The sequence below is a fragment of the Notolepis coatsorum genome (assembly GCF_963971535.1).
Source record: "Notolepis coatsorum genome assembly, chromosome: 15".
Lineage (NCBI taxonomy): Eukaryota > Metazoa > Chordata > Actinopteri > Aulopiformes > Paralepididae > Notolepis > Notolepis coatsorum.
In genome coordinates this window covers 78,696,765-78,718,179 of record NC_140179.1, presented here as the reverse complement: position 1 = coordinate 78,718,179, position 21,415 = coordinate 78,696,765, and the positions used below count along the sequence as shown (strand labels likewise).

Below are 21,415 nucleotides of genomic sequence, written 5' to 3'. Positions count from 1 at the left end.
TAGGGATGCCCTGTGCCGATCGATCGGCCAGCATGAGACCTCCGTTAGCTAGGTAGCTAACGTTAGCTCACGTTAGCTCACTGTTTTAACGAAATGACCCAGTAAACTAAATAGTTCACTTTATTTTAATACATGATTTGATTTTATTAGGGATCCCCATTAGCTGGTGCGATGATGCATTGTCTAACGTCATCTAGCCGGCTAGCAGTAGCTACAGATAGCTCCTGATTCAATGTCTTATAAGGTAATTGACATTATTCGTTTTTGCAGCTGAACATTGGCTAATTAGCTATCATGCTTCATAACAACACTGCGAAGATGGCAATGCTGAATGTGATTTGACAGTTGAGCTGTTTGCAGATAGCGAGCATTTTGACTTGTTGCGTGGTGGCGATGTCTCGCAGATAATACAACTACAAGTATAATTATCTAATATATATATTTTATAAAAAATAAAATAATATATTAATTTATTTAAAAAAAATTATAAAACCAAAAACGATCGGTATCGGCCGATATGGCTCATAGACTATCGGTGATCGGTATCGGTGGCAAAAAACGTGATCGAGGCATCCCGAATGTATATAGTAGACAAGACAAAACGACGTCTAACTTAACTCTAACTTGCCTGCCAATACGCAGCGTTCTGAAAAGCGAAACGAAATGAAATGGCCCTAATGTAACCGCAGCCTGAGAGTTCGAGCTGCTGCGGTGAAAAGATGCGACAGGCTGCCTCCTCGTGTACCGGAGGGGACACGTGATGCAAGGCTTCTGTCCTCACTACAGCCGACCAGTGGGAGGCATAGTCTAGCAACGTTCAAGACAGGGGAGGGAAGAAAGGTTGAGATCCAAGGCAGCTCTACAGTTTTTAAAAAGCCTTTAATAAGTGGCTTACATTATTTAGAAAAATCTTTTAAAAGTCCAACATGTTTCGGCCTACATGGCCTTCTTCAGGGTGTTGCTGTGACAAAAACAATACTGTGACTAAATAGAGGAAAAAAGGAAAAAACACACAACTCAGGGAAACACTAATTACAATGGGGACAGCTGGTCTCAATTAAATGAAGGCAAAGCAACATTCTCAACTTGAGTTGAAGTAAATATACAATAATACTAAATAGAAAAACAAATTTGTATATTATATAAGTATTAGTGCTGTCAGGCGATTAAAATTTTTAATCTAATTAATTACAGGTTTTGTAATTAATTAATCTAATTAATCGCATTTTAATCGCATATTTATATTTCATATTCATATAAATATTTAAAATTCAAGGACATTACATTATTGTGGCAGGTGACTGATCAATTAAATACACCAAGAAGAATGCTTTAGAAATCAATTTTATTAAATAAATAAAATGAAAACATACCTCTCAATAAGGTAACATTTGTTGCTGATACAGCTAACAGTTTACACTAAGCTACAGTATCCTCAAATCAGGGTCTACTGCAGGGTCTACTGCAGGATCTAGTGCAGGGTCTACTACAGGGTCTACTGTATGCATGACATCTATTCCTCAGCTTGTTTACATTGTCTGAGTGTAAGGCTGCCCTCTTCTTTTGGACTATGTGACCTGCAAGTGAAGAATGCTTTAGAAATCAATTCTATTAAATTGAATAAATAAATAAATAAAATGAATGAAAACATACCTCTCAATAAGGTAACATTTGTTGCCGATACAGCCAATAACAGTTTACACTAAGCTACAGTATCCTCAAAAATCAGGGTCTAGTGCAGGGTTTACTACAGGGTCTACTGTATGCATGACATCTATTCCTTGAGCCAATTGCTAAGACAAACAAGCTTCAGCTTGTTTACATTGTCTGTGTGTAAGGCTGCCCTCTTCTTTTGGACTATGTGACCTGCAAGTGAAGAATGCTTTAGAAATCAATTTTATTAAATTGAATAAAATAAAATGAATGAAAACATACCTCTCAATAAGGTAACATTTGTTGCTGATACAGCCAATAACAGTTTACACTAAGCTACAGTATCCTCAAAAATCAAAACCGCCCACAGCAAGCTAGTGTCTGGGGGCATGACTACAGGGTCTAGTACAGTGTCTACTACAGTGTCTGGGGGCATGACTACAGGGTCTAGTACAGTGTCTACTACAGTGTCTGGGGGCATGACTACAGGGTCTAGTACAGTGTCTACTACAGTGTCTGGGGGCATGACTACAGGGTCTACTACAGTGTCTGGGGGCATGACTACAGGGTCTACTACAGTTTCTGGGGGCATGACTACAGGGTCTACTACAGTGTCTGGGGGCATGACTACAGGGTCTAGTACAGTGTCTGGGGGCATGACTACAGGGTCTACTACAGTTTCTGGGGGCATGACTACAGGGTCTAGTACAGTACGACCTGGAATAGTTTAGGGAATAACAGCAATGATACTTTAATGATTATATACTGGACACACTAGGGGGGGGTTAATCCGGTCGCTTGTAAGCCGACAGGAGTAGGAGGGGGGGGGGGGGGGTAGAATGAAAAGGTGAGGTGTGTGTATGGGAGAGAGATAGGTGTGTGTATGGGGGAGAGAGGGGGGGTGAGGTGTGTGTATGGGAGAGATAGGTGTGTGTATGGGGGAGAGAGGGGGGGGTGAGGTGTGTGTATGGGAGAGAGATAGGTGTGTGTATGGGGGAGATTGGGGGGTGAGGTGTGTGTATGGGAGAGAGAGAGTGGGGTGTGAGGTGTGTGTATGGGGGAGAGAGAGAGAGGAGGGGGGTGTATGGGGGGAGAGAGAGAGGGAGAGACACTTACCTGCAGGGCTCAAGTACAAGCTCCAGCTTCTTCAGTTTGTCACACTCTGTGGGGGTCAGCATGGACAGCTTGTGGTTCTGTTGGGCCAAAGTGGCAGTCACAGCCTCCTGGTTCCTCAGGTACCGTGAGATCATGGCCAGTGTCGAATTCCACCTTCCAATTCAATAAAATAACTATTAGTCCCACTGGGGGTTGTTAATGCAGCATGATGCAATTGTACAGAACACAAAGAAATAAACACACACACACACTAAATTTACCCTAAGCATACAACAGGTAGTTAAACAGTCTCACCTTGTGGATACATCTTGTATCATGGGCTCTTTTGCTTGTCCGAGGGCAGTCTGCTGCTGCTGCAGTTCTTCTGTACTGGCAGGGCTGTGCTTGAAGTGGCCTACAATCTTGCGGCACTTTGCCAGGGTGGTGTCAAGGCTTCTGTCCTCAAGGGAGACTGTGATGGTTCTTTGCAGCACGTGTGCAGCACATGGCATGTGCTGGAACGGCATATAGCGCGCTGCTGCTATCATATTACGGGCGGAATCAGTCCCAATAGATGTGACTTTATCTTTTATATTCCACTCCTCTATTACTGTGTTGAACTGTTCAGCACACGCATCGGCGAAATGGCGGCCCACAGTTTTGGTCACCGTTAATGCAAATGATTGCAGTTTCCACTCAGTATCGATCAAGTGCACTGTGACACCCAAATAATTATGATTGCCCACCGACGTCCAGTGATCACCCGTTAGGGCCATTGGGCCAGCCCGTGCCAACACTTCTTCCCTCGCCTCCCTCTCTGTGTCATACATGTTGTGGATCCTTTTCATCACTGTAGCTCTCGAGGGTAGCTTGTAATTTGGGTCAGACGACGCTATTCGAAATGACTCCGCTAAACCCTTATCTTCCACTATAGCTATTGGCCTACAATATTTTGCTATCCACTTCGCGACGCTGTTGGTTAGTTTGTCTGTGGTGGATTTACTCAACCGTTTGCCTAACGGTAATTCTCCAAGAGTGGTTTGACGAAGCGTGCGAGTTGCTCTGGAGCTAACGTTAGCTACACTGGAGCTGCTCGAACAACTTGCCTGGACATGTTTAGCGTTCATGTGATACGTTAGACTAGAGCAGCTTCGGTGATACGCAAATTCTTTTTGACATAAGCTACATATTACAATGGTCTTGTTTACTGTCCCATCTATATTCTTTTTGAAATTGAACTTGCCGTTCATAGGTCCCAGGAGTATCGCCTCGGGTGATGCTGACATCTTGTTCCAGCTGAGCTAATTCCTTTGTGTGTTTGTTTTGTTTGATAGACGACGCATGTGTGAAGTGACGATCAAGTAGGCTACGGGTCATTCAATGGGCCAAGTTTAATACGCCCAACTCAAGCGTGGATTTCAAAATAAAAGCGCACCGATTTGCCACTTGTCTAAAGTAAATATAGGTCGGCTGTAATTAATTTTGCGTCAATTTTCATAACGCGATAATTTGCTGTGTAATTAATTAATCTAATTAACGCGATAAACTGACAGCCCTAATAAGTATATATACACACAAGCTCAAAATATTATAACAACATAAAGAAATGAGTCAAAAATAGAATAGATCAACAATAATATAAACAATTACCAACAATTATCAAAAAACAATTATCAAAAAACAATTATCAAAAAACAACAATGTAAGAGCATTGAGTAATGCATGACAAAGAATAATAATACTATAATGTAATCTACTTAGCCTATAAAAGTGACAGTATGTCCGTAGAGTCATTTAAACCTGTAAAGAGGTGGCCTGTAGTCTATCAAAATACAATAAATAACAATGTATAAATACAATAAATAAATAAAGTGATCTACTGGCCTATAAAAATGATACCATGTCTATGGAATCATTTAAACCTGGGAGTGAGGTGGCCTGTAGTCTATCGATCCAGCGACTTTCTTTCTGGTTTAGAATTCTTTGTCTATTACCTCCTCTAGACGTGAGTGGAACACTGTCAATTCCGATAGCTGTAAATAAAGCAGAGGTACTATGGTGAACTTCATGAATATGTTTAGCCATTGCATAATCCATGTTGTTAGTTTTAATAGCATATTTATGATCTGCCAGTCGATCAAGTAGACGGCGTTTCGTACGACCAACATAAAAAGAGTCACATTTGGAACAAGACAGTATATAAATAACATGTGTCGTTTGACAATTAATAAAGCTGTTAGAAGTATATGTCTGTTTTGTAACTGGGTGGGTAAAAGCTTTTGATCTTATCACCACATCACATTGTTTGCAGTGACCACATCTATACGTTCCTATAGGAGGCTTAGGTAGCCATGTAGATTTGACATCTGCCGGTAGATGGCTTCGTACTAATTTATCTCCGATAAGGGGAGGGAAGAATTGGATAATACGCAATTGGGATGGGAAAAAAATAGAAAATGGGGAGAAAAAGTGGATACAAAAAAAGATTATACTGTGATATACATTTTAGACCATACCGTCCAGCCCTAGTGTCGAGCCTGAACACCACAAGGCTTGTCACAACACGTTAGGGCTGTCTTAAATACTTCGAAGCTTCGAAGCTTCGTTCGATGGGCATGAGATTCGAATATGAAAAAAAAAATCGATTATGTAAAAAAATAAAAATATGATATATATATATTTTTTTGCAAAATCAACTCTGCCTCTCTTTGTTAATTACAACAAGCGATGCTGTTTGTTATTTAAGATGAGGTCGGACTCGGCACTGACAGATTTGTGTTCATTGTGCTGCTTTTATAAAGCCTCAGATGACGGCTTACAATATTTCATGGAAGCAGCAAAGTGTTTAGTTTGTCTAAGATTTAAAAACGGTTTAAACTTTACAGCACTGACAAAGTTGAACAAAGTGCTGTACAAGTCCCACAACATAATAATAAAAAAAAAAAAAAAAAAAAATTATTTTTTTCTCTCGAAGCTTCGAATTAAAATCTAATCTCGGCCCCGAAGCTTCGAATTCCAAAAATAAAATCGAAGGTCAGCCCTACAACACGTTAATGTCCCCATGGGCCGGACACGTCTTCTTTAACACAGTGAGTGCCACGGACGCGTTTTGTCATTAGTTCATGCCGACCTTTGAGTGCCCCCGACGCTATATAGCGTTTGTTTGTCTTTTTTTTTTTTTGGCTATTTGAATTCATATTTCATCAATCGAGCCTCGTGTTAGTGCTGCAGAGTCTCTCTAAGCTCAATTGGGAAGATACCGCCCCCTATCGTCTCTCCCTGTGTAACTGCAACCCATTACTTTACACTGACGAAGGGGGGTTGGCCAGTTTCCTCATTTTACTTTTCCCTCAAGCCAACTGAAGAATCCATTGTGCTCGCCGGCCCGGAAAATGCATGGATTATGTATTTACAGTACCCAACACTGTAATCAATAAGCGTGATCGATATTTGGAATGGCGATCAGGAATTGGAATAATCTTTTTAGATAACATCTGATTTCAGGTAAGGAATTTATTTCTTAGGATAATCAGAGCTATTTTCACCTATATATATATATAAGCGTTTGCCCTATGCGTGTGTGTGTGTGGCTGTGATCGCTGATGAGGAAATGAGAGAATCGATTTTTCAGCCCGCCTCTATAGCATGCATAAGTACACATATACTATCGATAATCTAGCGTTTATTTGAAAACAATTCATAAATAGGCCGAAAAATGACAACGTGTTTGTGTATTTTGATCACGGAATCTATATATTTTCCTTGAAAACGAGGGCTTTTCAAAATGCTATAAAACGGAAATGAACCGATTTAAAAAAAAAAGAAAATAAAAATCCGTTTCGACAATGTTGACTGCAAACAAGTCATTGATAAGTGACAGGCAGATTAGACACATAATTTAAGACAGAGATTATACATTCACAACGCTATCATTGAAGTGGGTGGCATTTAACCATGCTTCACCATGTTAATGGTCGGTACTGAAGTGTTAAACAAGTCAAGAAGAAACATCACAATAAATCAAGAACAAAGACAAAAACACTTTGTGTGCGCTGGGCTGGGCTGGGCTGCTTCGCAGAATAATGTGGTATGTGTGTGCGCTGGTCTGGGCTGCTTCGCAGAATAATGTGGTATGTGTGTGCGCTGGGGTGCTTCGCAGAATAATGTGGTGTGTGTGTATGTGCGCTGTAGAGCTGTCCCCGAAGCCTGTTTTTGGGATTCTATATATCCAATAGACGAGCGCCCTTTTCGATCGCGTGACATTGTTCAGAAAGTTTGGTGCACTTGACAAATTGCAGTGTGAAAGCAAACCGAACCAAATGAAGAATGCAACAATGTTGCAACTTCACCCCCCCCCCGAATCGCACCGAGTCCACCAAACTATATGTGAAAGCGACCTTAGAATGAGTTTAGATGCTGGTTGCTGTGTTGTGGTTCTTCCCACAGTGTGTCCCTGTGTGTATTTCTGTAGCAGTGGTGAAGGGGAATGAAGGAGAAATTAGCTTGTGTATTCAGGCGCGCAATCTCTACTGCATGTGTGAGCTTCAACTCTTGAGAGGAACAAAACACAATGCTCACTCAAGACACACACACACACACACAATGCTGACTCGAGACACACATACACACACACACACACACACACACACACACAATGCTGACTCGAGACACATACACACACAGAGACAGACCAATCAATCTCACTCATCATCACTTGAATGATTAGACTCAAGAGGATAAGGCTTATTATTATTCACAACACATTAATATCAAAGTCTGAAGTAGGGATGCACAAATCCAACTTTTTCAGTCCCGATACCGATACCTGGGCTTTGGGTATCGGCCGATACCGAGTACCGATCCGATACCCATTGTTCAATTAATAAACTGTATGCCTCACTGTGTGGAAGAGACTGGGATCATTCTTTTGTGCAAGGCAACATCAGGCTGGACTTAAAACATTACTTTCCTAAGTTAGTGAAACAAAATGTAACAAATTAACATAGATATAAATGTACTGAATTGTTATTTATTATTTAATTTATTATTATATCATATACAAATAAAATAACAATTCAGTACATTTATATCTTATGTGTTAATTTGTTCCATTTTGTTTCACTAAGTTAGGAAAGTAATGTTTTAAGTCCAGCCTGATGTTGCCTTAATTGAACAATGGCCAGGTATCGGCCCAGGTATCGGTATCGGGACTGAAAAAGTCGGATCGGTGCATCCCTACTAAAAATAACTCTGGTGCAAAGTGCAACACATCGGGATTCCGCGAGTCACTACTCACTAGAGGCAGCTTCACTCTTCAACCGTTTCCTTATTTCTGTGCGTCATTGATTGAGCTGATAATCTACTCGTGCTTCTTCAACTGTCGAGCAAGTCAACATGTACAGTATATACCTTTTGTGTATTTTCTCGGTCTGTTTGTAAAATGAATTTATGTGCAGAACTTGTTAATGGTTGTTTACATTAACAACCTGGGTTCTCTGAATACTATCTGTGCTGGGGTGGGGGGTGGGGGGGGGGTTGTTATAGTACTTTGCACGGTTTCATGCTCTACCTGCCACGTTAGAGATAGACCGTAGACACTCGCCAAAATGGATGTCATTTTGACACGAAACTGACCTTCCATGATTTTCAAGAACAGCTGTAGTAGGAGGAGTGACAAACCTACCAGCCAAAATTGACCAGCGCCTGGCCTGGACGATAATGTGGGGGCCTGGGGGGGAAAGCAATTTGTACACATTTGTCGATTTGGACACAACCGAATAATTGGTTAGCCTAGTAGTGGACAAAATCCTGACTGTTGGTGAACGAAACATGTCTTTATTGGAGGAGGACAGACAGCCGCAGTTTGCAGATTTGTCTGCATTCCGTATTTGTAGTGCGTCGTGTCCTTTTGGTCCCTACTTGACTGCCTGCTCACTCGGGGGACATCAGCAAACATAGAGAGACCCTGACACACACACAGTAACACACACACACACACACAGTAACACACACAGTAACACACACACACACACACACAGTCACACACACACACACACACACACACACAGTAACACACACACACACACACAGTAACACACACACTCTCACTCTCACTCTCACACACACACACACACACACACACACACACACACACACACACACACACACACACACACACACACACACACACACACACACTCAGGGGACATCCTCACAATACTGCCCTCTGTTCTAGTGCCGCCCTGGGCCACGGAGCACCAGCAAACATAGAGAGACCCTGACACACACACAGTAACACACACACACAGTAACACACACACACACACACACAGTAACACACACAGTAACACACACACACACACAGTCTTCTCCCACTAACTGGCTTAAGCCTTCTTCTCTGTGTCTCCTCCACTATAAGAAACGGTCCAGTCATGGTGTGGTGAGAGGAGCATCTATGTCGGAGGCTGAAAGACTTGGAAGCTGATAGAGGAAGAGGATGGAAGCGAGGAAGAGCTGCATGAATAGAGAGAGGGAGAGAGAGAGAGAGAGAGGGGGATGTGTTTGGGGAGGCTATTGGAATGATGGGGGAGTGGAGAGAGGCGGAGGAGAGGAGGGTAACAGAGGCATGTCTGTCTGTCGTCTTTCATGCCAATTAGGGTTGCAAATTGTAAGCACGTTCCTTAATCCTTACTCGATCGTTGATAATGTTAACGATCGATTAATTGTAACTAAAATAAAATTCCCAATATACCAAACAATAACAAAATGTGTTTGTTTCCACAGCAGTGACATATTGCATTCGCACGACATTCCATGGCATATGAAACATAGAAATGTAGCCTAGACATATTAAAACACACTTGTGTCGACTTTAAGCGGGCGAGCTGCACACATTTTGTTTTCTTTTTTAAAAAGAAAACGTCACTTGCCACTTCCCCGCGAAATCCTAAGGAACCTTATCGATCATGTAGTTTTTCAATAAATGCGCAGACTGACTTGGGTTATTAAAAAAATATATAATAATTGCTCGTGTTTTTTTCCCTCGCTTATTTCCAGACATAGAGATAGTTGCCTCTTCGTCATAGTTATATTGCGCCCTCTATCTGTTCATTGAAACATGCTTTGAAAATACACCATTCTACTGACTGCTACAATGTAATAAGAGACGGACAACATTGTAACATATCATTGTTTGATAGTAGATTGAGTGAATGTCATGTGTTCAAGTAAATCCTTAACGATCAATCGATCGATCTTCGATTAATTGTTAACATCCCTAGTCCCAAGACGGAAGCTCCCCGCTGTCTGGTTTGATGACGGTTTCTCTTTCTTTCCGCCTCTGTCTTATCTGTCTGTCTCCCCCCCCCTCTGTTTGTCCCCCCCCCTCTGTCTGTCTGTCTCCCCCCCTCTGTCTGCTCCCCCCTCTGTCTGTCTGTCTCGCTCTCTTTGTTTGTCTGTCTGTCTTTCTCTTTGGCTTTCTCTGTCTGTGTCTCTGTTTCTCTTCCATCTCTCTTTGCCTCTGTTTCTGTCTCTCTTTTTTTTTCTTTTTTTTTATATATTAAAATTTTATTTTCATATTCGAATCCCATGCCCATCGAACGAAGCTTCGAAGTATTTAAGACAGCCCTAGTGTTGTGGTTAGGGAGGTGTGTGTGTGTGCAGGGCCGGACTCGGCACATTTGATGCCCAGCCCTAGGCAAGCTTCACCACAGTGTGCCCCCCCCCCCCCCCCCAAAGAAAATATCAAAATATCTTAACAGTTATACAGTAAAAAAGTGTGGGTCTGTAAAGTCGATATTTTTTTATATGTAAAGGGGGGGGGGTCGGTGCAAAAACTGTGTTCAGCAAGGCTACCGGCTATGTGGCCTATAGGAAGCTCTGCCCCTGTGTGTGTGTTGGGGTTGGTGAGGTTATGGAAACGGCTAAAGACACCCACCTGCTACCTAGATTATCAACCCAGATCACGTACACACACACACACACACACACACACACAGGGGGGGGGGGGGGTGTGACGGGGTGGGGGGCGGTGACAGGGGTGGATGACAGTGGCTCAGGAGGTAGAGTTGTTGTCTGGTTATCGGAAGGTTCCCCGGTTCGATTCCAGCTCCCACCAGCAGCATGTTGAAGTGTCCTTGAGCAAGACGGTCCAAGACACTTTAACCCCTAACGGCTCCCGATGTGTAGGTTGGCACATTGCATGGTTGCCTCTCTGCCATCGGTGAATGGGTGAATGTTTTATTAAATAGCTTTACAACTTGTGCAGAACATTCACCCATTCACTTTTGGATACATTTTGGATAAAAGCTGCTATATAGATGCAGTCCAGTCCATACAATGGGGGAAATGAGTATTGAACACATCAGCATTTTGTCCCGTAAATATATTTCCAATGTGGCCATTCAAGTGAAATTTTCACCAGACTTTGGTATTAACTCAGGGAATCCAGACAAAAAATATAAACATTTAAGTCGATACATAAATAAAGTTATATGTAATGAAGTAGAATGACAGAAAAAAAAGTATTGAACACACTAACTGAAATTAATTCAATACTTAGGTGGAGAAGCCTTTGTTTGTAATGACAGCTTCAAGGACGCTTTCTGTATGATGTAACTAATCACCCGCCACAGTCTAATTAGTCCCGCCACAGTTGTATAATGAACCAAAAAAAATATGTAATTAAAAAAAAGATATATATATATATATATCCTTTGTTTTATATATAAAGTTTGCCAATAGGGATGTATCAGTAGTATTGGCAGTGGTAGTAGTCGTAATAGTAATCCACTATATTTTTTTATTTTCTAAAAAATAAACCAGTTCAACACAGATAACCCGGGGGGGGGGGGGGGGGGGGGGGGGCTCTCTCGCTCGCTCTCTCTCTCTCGTTTACGACATACACAACTTTCGTCTTGTTTACATCAGGGTCCCCCATTTTCAATTCATCATAACATGACATACAGATAAACAGTACTGTCTGTTACATCTAGACATTTATGACATACCAGATCTACAAATATACTAGACATTTATGACATACCAGATCTACAAATATACTAGACATTTATTTTATTTTTTATTTTTTTATTGATATTTTTCCCCCTCCCTTTTCCTCCGATTTTCTCCCATCCCAATGTTAGTCGTTATGCCAATTCCCAATCCCCTTCCTGGTCGCTGCGCACTTAACCCCCACAGTCGGTCTGGGAGAGTGGAGGCTACCACGTGCTTCCTCCGACACACGTCCAGCCAATCAACCGCTTCTTTTCACCTGGCAGCGCGGATTCTCACTGAGAGGGCGTAGCGTGTGGAAGGATCACACTATCCCACTTAGATCCTATCCGCGCTTAGCAGGCGCCCCGACCGAACTGTAGGGGTCGCTGTTTACAACGACCCGGACCCACCCCGCCAGCTTCTCCCACCCTCTAATACTGCCAATTGTATTTGTGTGAACGGCCAGCCAAGCTGGTGACAACCCCGGAGCTGTGAGCTCAGGGAACAAAATTTACTTTTTGACTTACCAGCCATTTGGCTGGTAGATTTTAAAAACTACCAGCCAGGCAGATTTTTTACCAGCCAAAAATTAAAAATAGCTTTTTAGTATATCGCCATGTGTTATTATTACTATATTATACTCTCATATGCTATTTTCAATTAATATCATAAACAACATAAGGAATATTCGCATAATTTTGAGTGGACTGAAGGAATGAGTCGGCGTTAATAGTTTTAAATCCAAATAATTTATTGAAACATAGAAGTGGGGTCGGGGACACACACACTGTTTCAACTCACCACCCCCGCATCATATTGTAGTCTAGTCTGTCTTCAAACTTCCACTCCTCTCGAAACCTTTTTATATTTGAATATCAACATTATCTGTGCATCCTCAGTAATCCTCAGTTTACTACAATATACTCCTCTCCTGAGTCCTGACTAGTGACTTCATCGTCTTTCCAAAGCCATAACCTCAAAAACACAACTGGACAAATCTACAAAATGCTCCAAGAAAACAAAATTGAAGATTTAAGCTATATTAAAAATAAATGGGAGAAGGAACTGAAAACAAACATACCAGATAAGGAGTGGAATCAAAGCTTTAAAGATATCTTCCATTACATAAAATCACCCTTTTGGCAGGAGTATGCTTGGAAAATAAATATGAGGTACTTTAGAACACCATCGAGTATGTCCAAATACGCACAAAATGATCCCGGCTGCTGGAGGGAGTGTGGGGAGAAGAATGTTGACCATACACATATTTTCTTTACATGTAAAAAAATTCAAATCTACTGGTCAGATATTCTAGACATAATGGAACAGATGTTTGAGGAAGTGGGTATAGAAAAACATGATATACTCTTAGGAACATGCCCCAAAAACCTACAAAAAGAAGAACTATACATTTTTTTTTATTTTGAGAGCTGCAGCACTTAAACAAATTACAAGAGCTTGGAAAAAACTTGAACGCCCGAAAGTAAACAAATGGTTAGAAACTGTAGAGGACATATATAGTATGGAAAAGGTAACCTACAAAATCAATAAGAATGAAAATATGCTGGGAAAAAGATGGGGTCTCTTTAAACTATGGAGGGGTACTAGTTGACAGACAGATCAGTCTTTAAGGAAGATTTTAAGTAACATGAAACAGTGATGATCTACTGATCAATTGTTGGGGAACACCCCTTAGGCCTACAGCTATACCTACAATGAAAATTCAAGCCTTTTTACTTATTATTATTATTATTATTATTATTATTATTATTATTATTATTATTATTATTATTATTATTATTATTATTATTATTATTATTATTATTATTTTATTTAAATTTTTAGTTTTTTGGTTGGTTTCTTTTTTCTATTAATTTCTTATTTGTTTGCTGTTATTATTGTTGTTGTTGTTTGTTGTTTTTCTTGTGTGTGTGTGGGGACGGGTAGGGATGGATGTTGGATGTGTGCCGGTCCGGGATCTATGCTGGTGCTCGCCCCTTTGTTTGTGTTTTTGTCTCTTGTTTTTTGTATGGGTGATGGGTACAAAAAAAAAAAAAAAAAAAAAAAAGTGTCAAGATTTGGAATATGCGTATGTACATTTGTGTGTGTATGTACGTATGTAAGTATGGACAGGTGCAGTTGTGTATGTGTATGTGGGTACACTTACTATACCTAAATGTAAAATGTTTTTCTTTGACACAATAAAGTATAAAAAAAAAAAAAAAATCCTATCCGCGCTTAGCAGGCGCCCCGACCGAACTGTAGGGGTCGCTGTTTACAACGACCCGGACCCACCCCGCCAGCTTCTCCCACCCTCTAATACTGCCAATTGTATTCGTGTGAACGGCCAGCCAAGCTGGTGACAACCCCACAGTGAGCTGGATTCGAACAGGCGAATCCAGCCGCTCCGGGGTTGGTGACGAACGCAATCTCCGTTACGCCACCTGACCGCCCATCTATACTCGACATTTATGACATACCAGATCTACAAATATACTAGACATTTATGACATACCAGATCTACAAATATACAGCACTGTTTGTGATACAAAAAGAGTCTAAAAAGAGATATACATTTGAGGGGGAATAAACTGTACATTGGAAGAGGTTGGGTAGGTGGGGAAAACTGTACATTGGAGGGGGTTGGGTGGGGGGGACTGTGCATTGGAGGATTGGAAGAGGTTGGGTAGGTGCCTTGCAGCCTTTCCTGAGCTAGACATTATCAAACAGATCTATAAGCAGATGTATGGATGTCTGGCATCTTTGTCATGGCAGCTAAAGCTTCTTTCGGTTTAGTGTCTGTGGCTGTGCAGGGATTCATGGGGAAAGAAACAGGTTGGTACGTAATGGGCTGCTGGAGTTCAAATGACTTGTACCTGAGGCCTGCCTGGACACATGACATAAGTGGTGGTCCACCCGTCACTTTACCATGACTGCACATTAACCTGGCACACAACATACTTGTTCACATGTCATTTTTCTTTCACTCTAAAGGAAATATGTCTCACATACAGTAGACCCCCCCAGTACTTTGTGGAGACGAAGATGGGAAGCCCGTCTGTGGACCTGATGATGAGTACCAGTCTTCTCCTCAGACATATAAAATCAGTTTTTCACATTAGGATCTAACATATCGGCATAGTCGTGAGGGCTCTCCGCTCGCAAATTGCATTTGATGCTGTAGACCAGTGGTTCCCAAAGTCGGGGTCGCGACCCAAAGGTGGGCCGCGAGCAGCCACGGGTGGGCCGCGAGATGATTAAAAAAAAAAAAAAAAAAAAGTTATTTTTTATTTTTTATTTGTTATTTTTTTATTATTTTTTTTTGTCAGGCCACTGAACTTAGAAGCAGGCCAGGACAGTGTTTCTAGTTGTATTCTAAAATTCTATTCTATTGTATTTTAAAATGTGACTATATGGTTTTATATTAACTTAATAAATAAACAAAAACGAAAAATCTACTTATTTCAACGAACATTTCCAACTAAATAACAGATTATGCACATAAAACGCTGAAAACAACCGAAGCAACAATAGTATTTGAATGAGGCTATTATTATTATCATTATTATTTTGCAACAAGTTAGCCCTCTCATAAATAGCACATATAAATGAATAACTAACTTGAACTAACTTAATAGGATTGAAGTGATATTTGGCTTAAAAAATCGGTCGCCTGAAAAAAAAAAAAAAAAAAAAAAAAAGGCCCGACGATGTGCATTGGGCAAGGCTCTCTGACGCCTTATTTTCTGGGCCCTGGCCTGAAAAGTTTGGGAACCCCTGCTGTAGACAATGCCACAGGGACACATTACTACAGCCCATCCGCCTGAAATGAAAGAAAATCAAACACTTATATGATCACATCAGTTAGTCTTAGGCCATGTTTAGACGGAGAGAGTCTCAGCAGAAACCACAGAAGTCGTCTTGCAGTCTCACTTTTAATTTTGCGTTTAGACTAGTGTTTTGGGATGGAATTCTGCGTGCAGACGAGGCTGTAAAGACTCGAAACGACGGAGCCCCGCTGTCACACGATTGGTGCAGATGTCACATGACCGTGCTGTGTCAGACCCGCCCTACTCTGCCTCTGATTCGCAGACTGTGGGTGGGGCAATGTGATTGGACCAAAGCAGAGTCACTCACAGACAGTGGCTCCAGTCACTAATAGTTGCGATAGCCGCGGGACTGATTCTTGTGTATTTAAAAGTCAACGTAGCCTTCAGGTGATCGCCATGGATAGAATAAGACATGCTTTGTTTACGCTTCTCGGCTACTGGCGCATGCCTGTGACGTAAGCAGTACGCGACGAGAGCCTCGACAACCCTTTCGTCATAGTTTTATGCGGTTTGACAGTTTAGATGATAGCGCAAAGGTTTATCGTTTCTAGGAATTCTACCCAGGAAGGTGGTCTCACTTTTTTGCGGATTCTCCCCGTAAAAACGCTGTTGCCGTATAAACAAAAGGCACATCCGAAAAAATATTTTAGCAGATTCACCTGCTAGCGTTTCCGTCTAAACAGGGCCTTAGACAAAGTTAAATTATGCCCTTCGCATATCTTTTCTGGATACACATTTTAAATAACCAGAGGCAACACTAAAGCAGCACTGTAATGTATCGTACCCGAGGCAGCCCAAATCTTCTCAAAGATTTTATCATGTCACAAATGTGTCTGTACTAAATACCTGTATGTCCCTATGTCAATATTAATTGAAAATGGGGGACCCTGATGTAAACAAGACAAAAGTATTTCTCTGGTCTGCATCCCCTTAACAATTGTGTGTATTGAGCCGTACTGTATTGTACCAATTCTGCAATATGTTAAATAAAGTTTTCATTCACACTCAAAATCTGTGTTCATTTTTTATTTTGCATACTAATGTTCTGTGTCTTGAGTCGTACTTGTATTGAAAAACTGATTTTATATGTCCGAGGAGAAGACTGGTACTCATCATCAGGTCCACAGACCTCTTCCAATCCTCCAATGCACAGTCCCCCCCACCCAACCCCCTCCAATGTACAGTTTTCCCCACCTACCCAACCTCTTCCAATGTACAGTTTATTCCCCCTCAAATGTATATACTCTCTTTTTAGACTCTTTTTGTATCACAAACAGTGCTGTATATTTGTAGATCTGGTATGTCATAAATGTCTAGTATATTTGTAGATCTGGTATGTCATAAATGTCTAGTATATTTGTAGATCTGGTATGTCATAAATGTATAGTATATTTGTAGATCTGGTATGTCATAAATGTCTAGATGTAACAGTACTGTCTATCTGTATGTCATGTTATGATGAATTGAAAATGGGGGACCCTGATGTAAACAAGACGAAAGTTGTGTATGTCGTAAACGAGAGAGAGAGAGAGAGAGCGAGCGAGAGAGCCCCCCCCTCATCCGCATGCGCAGTAGTGCAAAGCCAGGTCCACGCCACAAGCCACGTCCACGCCACGAAGCCCCGCCCAGACGTTGGGCTCTGTGGCTCTGCAGATATATGCTATTGGCCGTTCCATGTATTTGTTAAATTCCACCACCAGCACACCTGATTCAACTAATAAAGGGCTAGTTAAGTTGAATCAGGTGTGCTGGTGGTGGAATTTAACAAATACATTGAACGGCTGGGGTGCTTCGAGGAGCAATCGGGAAGCACTAGTCTAGTCGATTTTGTGTTTTGAGCACAAAGTTCATCATAGATCTAGCCTCTTTATTTTGCTCTCAGTGCACCAGATTGATGCATTTAACTTTAAAATGTACAACAACAAAAAATGTCGGGGGACATGCCACCGGACCCCCCTAGAGGGTTGGAGGTTCACCCCCCATAGTCTCTGAAAATCCTGTGGGAAACACTGCTCTACACAGATTGTCTTTCAATCTTGAAGATAGCAGGGGGGCCTCTTGTGAATCTGGATCTTCAGATCAAGTCAAGTCAAGTCAAGAGTTTTATTTGTCACGGCATACAAGTATACAATGAAATGCGGGTGGTCTTGCCCGCAACGATGTGCAATACAGTAATAACAACATATAATGGAATCTAATAAAACAACATTGTACAATAAACAGTAACATAGTAAGGCATATCGGTATATGTACATAAGTTATTTACAGAGCATGGAGGACATGCTAGGTCCTGTGGTAGTGCATACACTGTTAGCTACGGATGAGGCACTGGGTCTTTCTGTACATTGCTATTTTATACAATCTCAGGTTATACTATACTATTTTTAAAGTGACCTTTCCTTAGTGGCCATAAGTGTGGGCGTGTGCAGCATGAGTGTGTGCTTGCTCATGTTAAAGTGGCTGCTAGTGTGTGAGCGTGTACAGTGTGTGTATCGTGTGTGTGCTCATGTGTGCTTGAGTGTGGAGAGTTCAGTGTTCAAGGCTCTGATGGCCTGGGGGAAGAAGCTGAGCCGAAGCCTCTCTGTCCTAGTAGCTGGGGTTCGCAGGCGTCTGCCTGACCTTAGCAGCGTGAACAGGCTGTTGTTGGGGTGGTGTGGGTTTTTCATTATTCTGCAGGCTCTGGATTTCCACAAATGTTCAATTGGGTTTAAGTCAGGTCTGGGCCATTCCAACAAGTTGATTTTCTTTCTCTGAAATCAACTGCGAGTTTCCTTTGCTGTATGCTTTGGATTGTTGTCCTGGTGGAAGGTCCACCCACGTCTCATCCTCAGCATCCTGGTGGATGGCAGCAGGTTCATCTCAAGAATCTCATCTGACCAGAGTACATGCTCCCAGTAATTCACTGGCTTGTTCAAATGTTGTTTGGCAAACTTTAAACAAGCTTCAACATGTCTTTTCTTCAGTAGTGGAGTCTTGCGGGCTGAGCGTGCACAGAGGCCATGGCGGTGGAGTGCATTGCCTATGGTCCTTTCTGTCACAGTTGTACCTGCTGCCTCCAAGTCTTTCTGGAGCTCTTTCCTAGTGGTCCATGGCTCTTTGGCTACTCTTCCCAGTATCCTTCTGACTCCCTGATCAGAAATGTTGCGAGGAGCACCTGTGCATTGGCCGGTTAATGATGTAGTGATGTTGCTTCCACTTCCACTTATAGATAATGCCCCCAATGGTGCTTATGCTTACTGGAAGATTCTGAAGTTGTGAAATACGTCTTTAGCCAATTCTATTTTCATGATTTGCAACAATCTGTTTGTGAAGGTCTTGAGAGCTCTTTGCTTTTACCCATCATTTGATGTTTCTTGTGTGGCACCTTGGTAACAAAAGAAAGCATTTTATAATATAGCCCATCAATATATTCTAACCCAGTTGACATTATTAGCACAGATAGGAGGTAGAGTTGCCTCCTAATTAGTTTTGGTTTTCAGCTAGTTCCTTGCCTTTCCTTGCTGTGGTGTACTGCTTTTTCTTAGTGTGTCCAATAATTTTTTCCTGTTTCATTCCACTTTATTACACATAACTTTATTTACATATGGACTTTAATGTTTAGATTTCTTGTCTGGATTTCTTGAGTTAATACCAAAGTCTGGTGCAAATTTCGCTTAAATACGCTCATTGGAAATACATTTACTTACTGAACAAAATGTTGATGTGTTCAATACTTATTTCCCCCACTGTATGTGTGTTTTTGATTCCCTGCCACCTCCTTTATCATGTAGTATAGGGTCCAGGCTGAGAAACACTCAAACGCAACAAGAGAAAGAGGGATGGCAGTAGAGCTGTGCTGTTTTATGCCACTGAAAGACGATACATGATGATCACATTGTACCAGTAGCCTGTATCTGTATCCAGTGGCACCTTTTCAGTGCTTGACTCTTTCTGTAATAACAAAAAGTTGTATTTCGGTTGTAATTTTATTTATTTATTTAGAACATTTTGTTATTTATTATTTACACACCACACAAAATAAATTGCATGATCATGTATTATGTGTCATTATCTAGTCTTTCCAAAGAGACGGGACAGTGATATTTGTGGAAAATACTCCCTCTTGTATTACACTCGTATACTAAACATCTAAAGGTAAAAAAAAAATTGGTACAGATTGATCTAGCATGAATCGGTACTCGGTAGTACGAGTTTGGTACCAACCCAACCCTACCTGCTACCATGTGCAGGACAACAGTGCAACAATAATTTGTACACCTTGCGTACAGGTGAATGAATGTTTGTACAGAAATTGAACCTGTGTCCGCATCGCCAATAACCCAGAATAAATGCTCTGTGCTGAGACAGCTTGTCGCTTTTATTCGCCTCACAATTTCATTCAAGAGGGGATTCTTCGAGGACAAGCTTTTTGGTCCCTAGCCGCGTACGGTGTGTTTGTTACTGTGCGCTGAGCCGTGAGCCAGGTGTTCATCAGGGTCTCTAACGTCGATGCTTTTTGTTTGTTTGTTTTGTGTGTCTTCAGGCCCTGTGGACTGAGGGGAACAGCGGGGCAGTCGAGATGTCAGGCTCCTATGATGATGGCTCCATGCTCGACATCTCCAGCGAAAGCTTCTGGGAGGTGAGGACACACGCTTTATTTGAATCCACCAATGAAAGCTTGCACACACACACAAACCACTAATGTCATAAAACATCACAATTTTCAATAAAAAAAATACTTTGCAATGAAATATGGACACTGTCCGTGTGAGGGAGGGAAGTACTAATACCAATATACAAGATGTTGGATATTGATATCGGGCTACAATATATTGTCTGTAAATGGGAGAATTTCCCAGCTACTAAAATCGTGATGCCTACAGCCAGGTGTAGGATGTCAGGAATCAAAGCAAAGCCACTTGATGTTCTGTGTGTCAAATGCTCAGGTTCCCAACAGGTTCCGTGACATAAGAGCAAAATGGCTGCCGTGTGAATATGGTCAATGGCCTCTGTAACTGAGGGGTACAATTCCCTGACTGTATTGATAAGTATGGTATCATTAAACCACTACCGCTTTATGTACTTTAATTACTGGCCATACAGTACATGATATCTAAATATAATGAACACTTCCCACAATGAACCGGTTCTACACAAAGTTGTCTTTAAGTATTTATTGCAGCAAAAGGTACATAATACTTCTCTATTATACTTTGAATGCACTTGTAAGGCAAAGGAATGTGCGTAGGCAAATCAACAATGAATGTCCATTCTCTGGTTACGCAGGAGGTAATTATACAACCTGAATCTTAGGGAATTATATCTATGGTACACTAGTAATATATAGCGGGAGATACTGGAAGGGTCCCCCTGGTTGTAAGCCAGCAGGGGTAGAGGAACTGTCGGTAGTAGAGAGTCTGGTCAACGATGACTAAGGAGACTCCAAGTACAGGAGACGGTGTAATAGCCTCTTGATCCACAGACGAATACAGCTGTTCTCCGTAGACTGTAGCTCCACAGTGAAGAAAGCTAGCCGGCCTCAGGCTCTCTGAGGCGCCGACTCGACTTGGCTCCTCGCGGGGTAAATCCAACACGTGTAAGCGTCGGCGATTCTCCGCTCCATAAATCACAGGACCAAAGCAAATATAATCCAGCCGCAAAGGGCTATGCAGTCGTCGGGTAGATTAATCCAGTGTACATGTCCACACGGTTCTCGTCTAGGTCTCCTCGGGTGAAAACGCCATGAAAGCAGCCCAGCCTGGATAAGAACTCTAGCTAATACGAGGAAGCGTTGGTGATGCTGGTCACCGTAGAACTTTAGCCGCACGATACACTATACACAAATAGACTATTACTGACTTAAT

At 41.7% G+C, this 21,415-nt stretch overlaps 1 protein-coding gene across 1 annotated transcript in view; it reads left to right on the top strand.

The window, feature by feature from the left end:
* The window catches only part of pacsin2 (protein kinase C and casein kinase substrate in neurons 2), a 99,232-nt gene that overhangs the window by 25,155 nt on the left and 52,662 nt on the right, over window positions 1-21,415 (top strand). Inside the window, exon 2 of the mRNA XM_084330402.1 lies at window positions 20,095-20,190. Within this exon, the coding sequence (XP_084186528.1) occupies window positions 20,131-20,190 (60 nt within the window). The 5' untranslated portion in view covers window positions 20,095-20,130. The remainder of the gene's footprint in view (window positions 1-20,094; window positions 20,191-21,415) is intronic.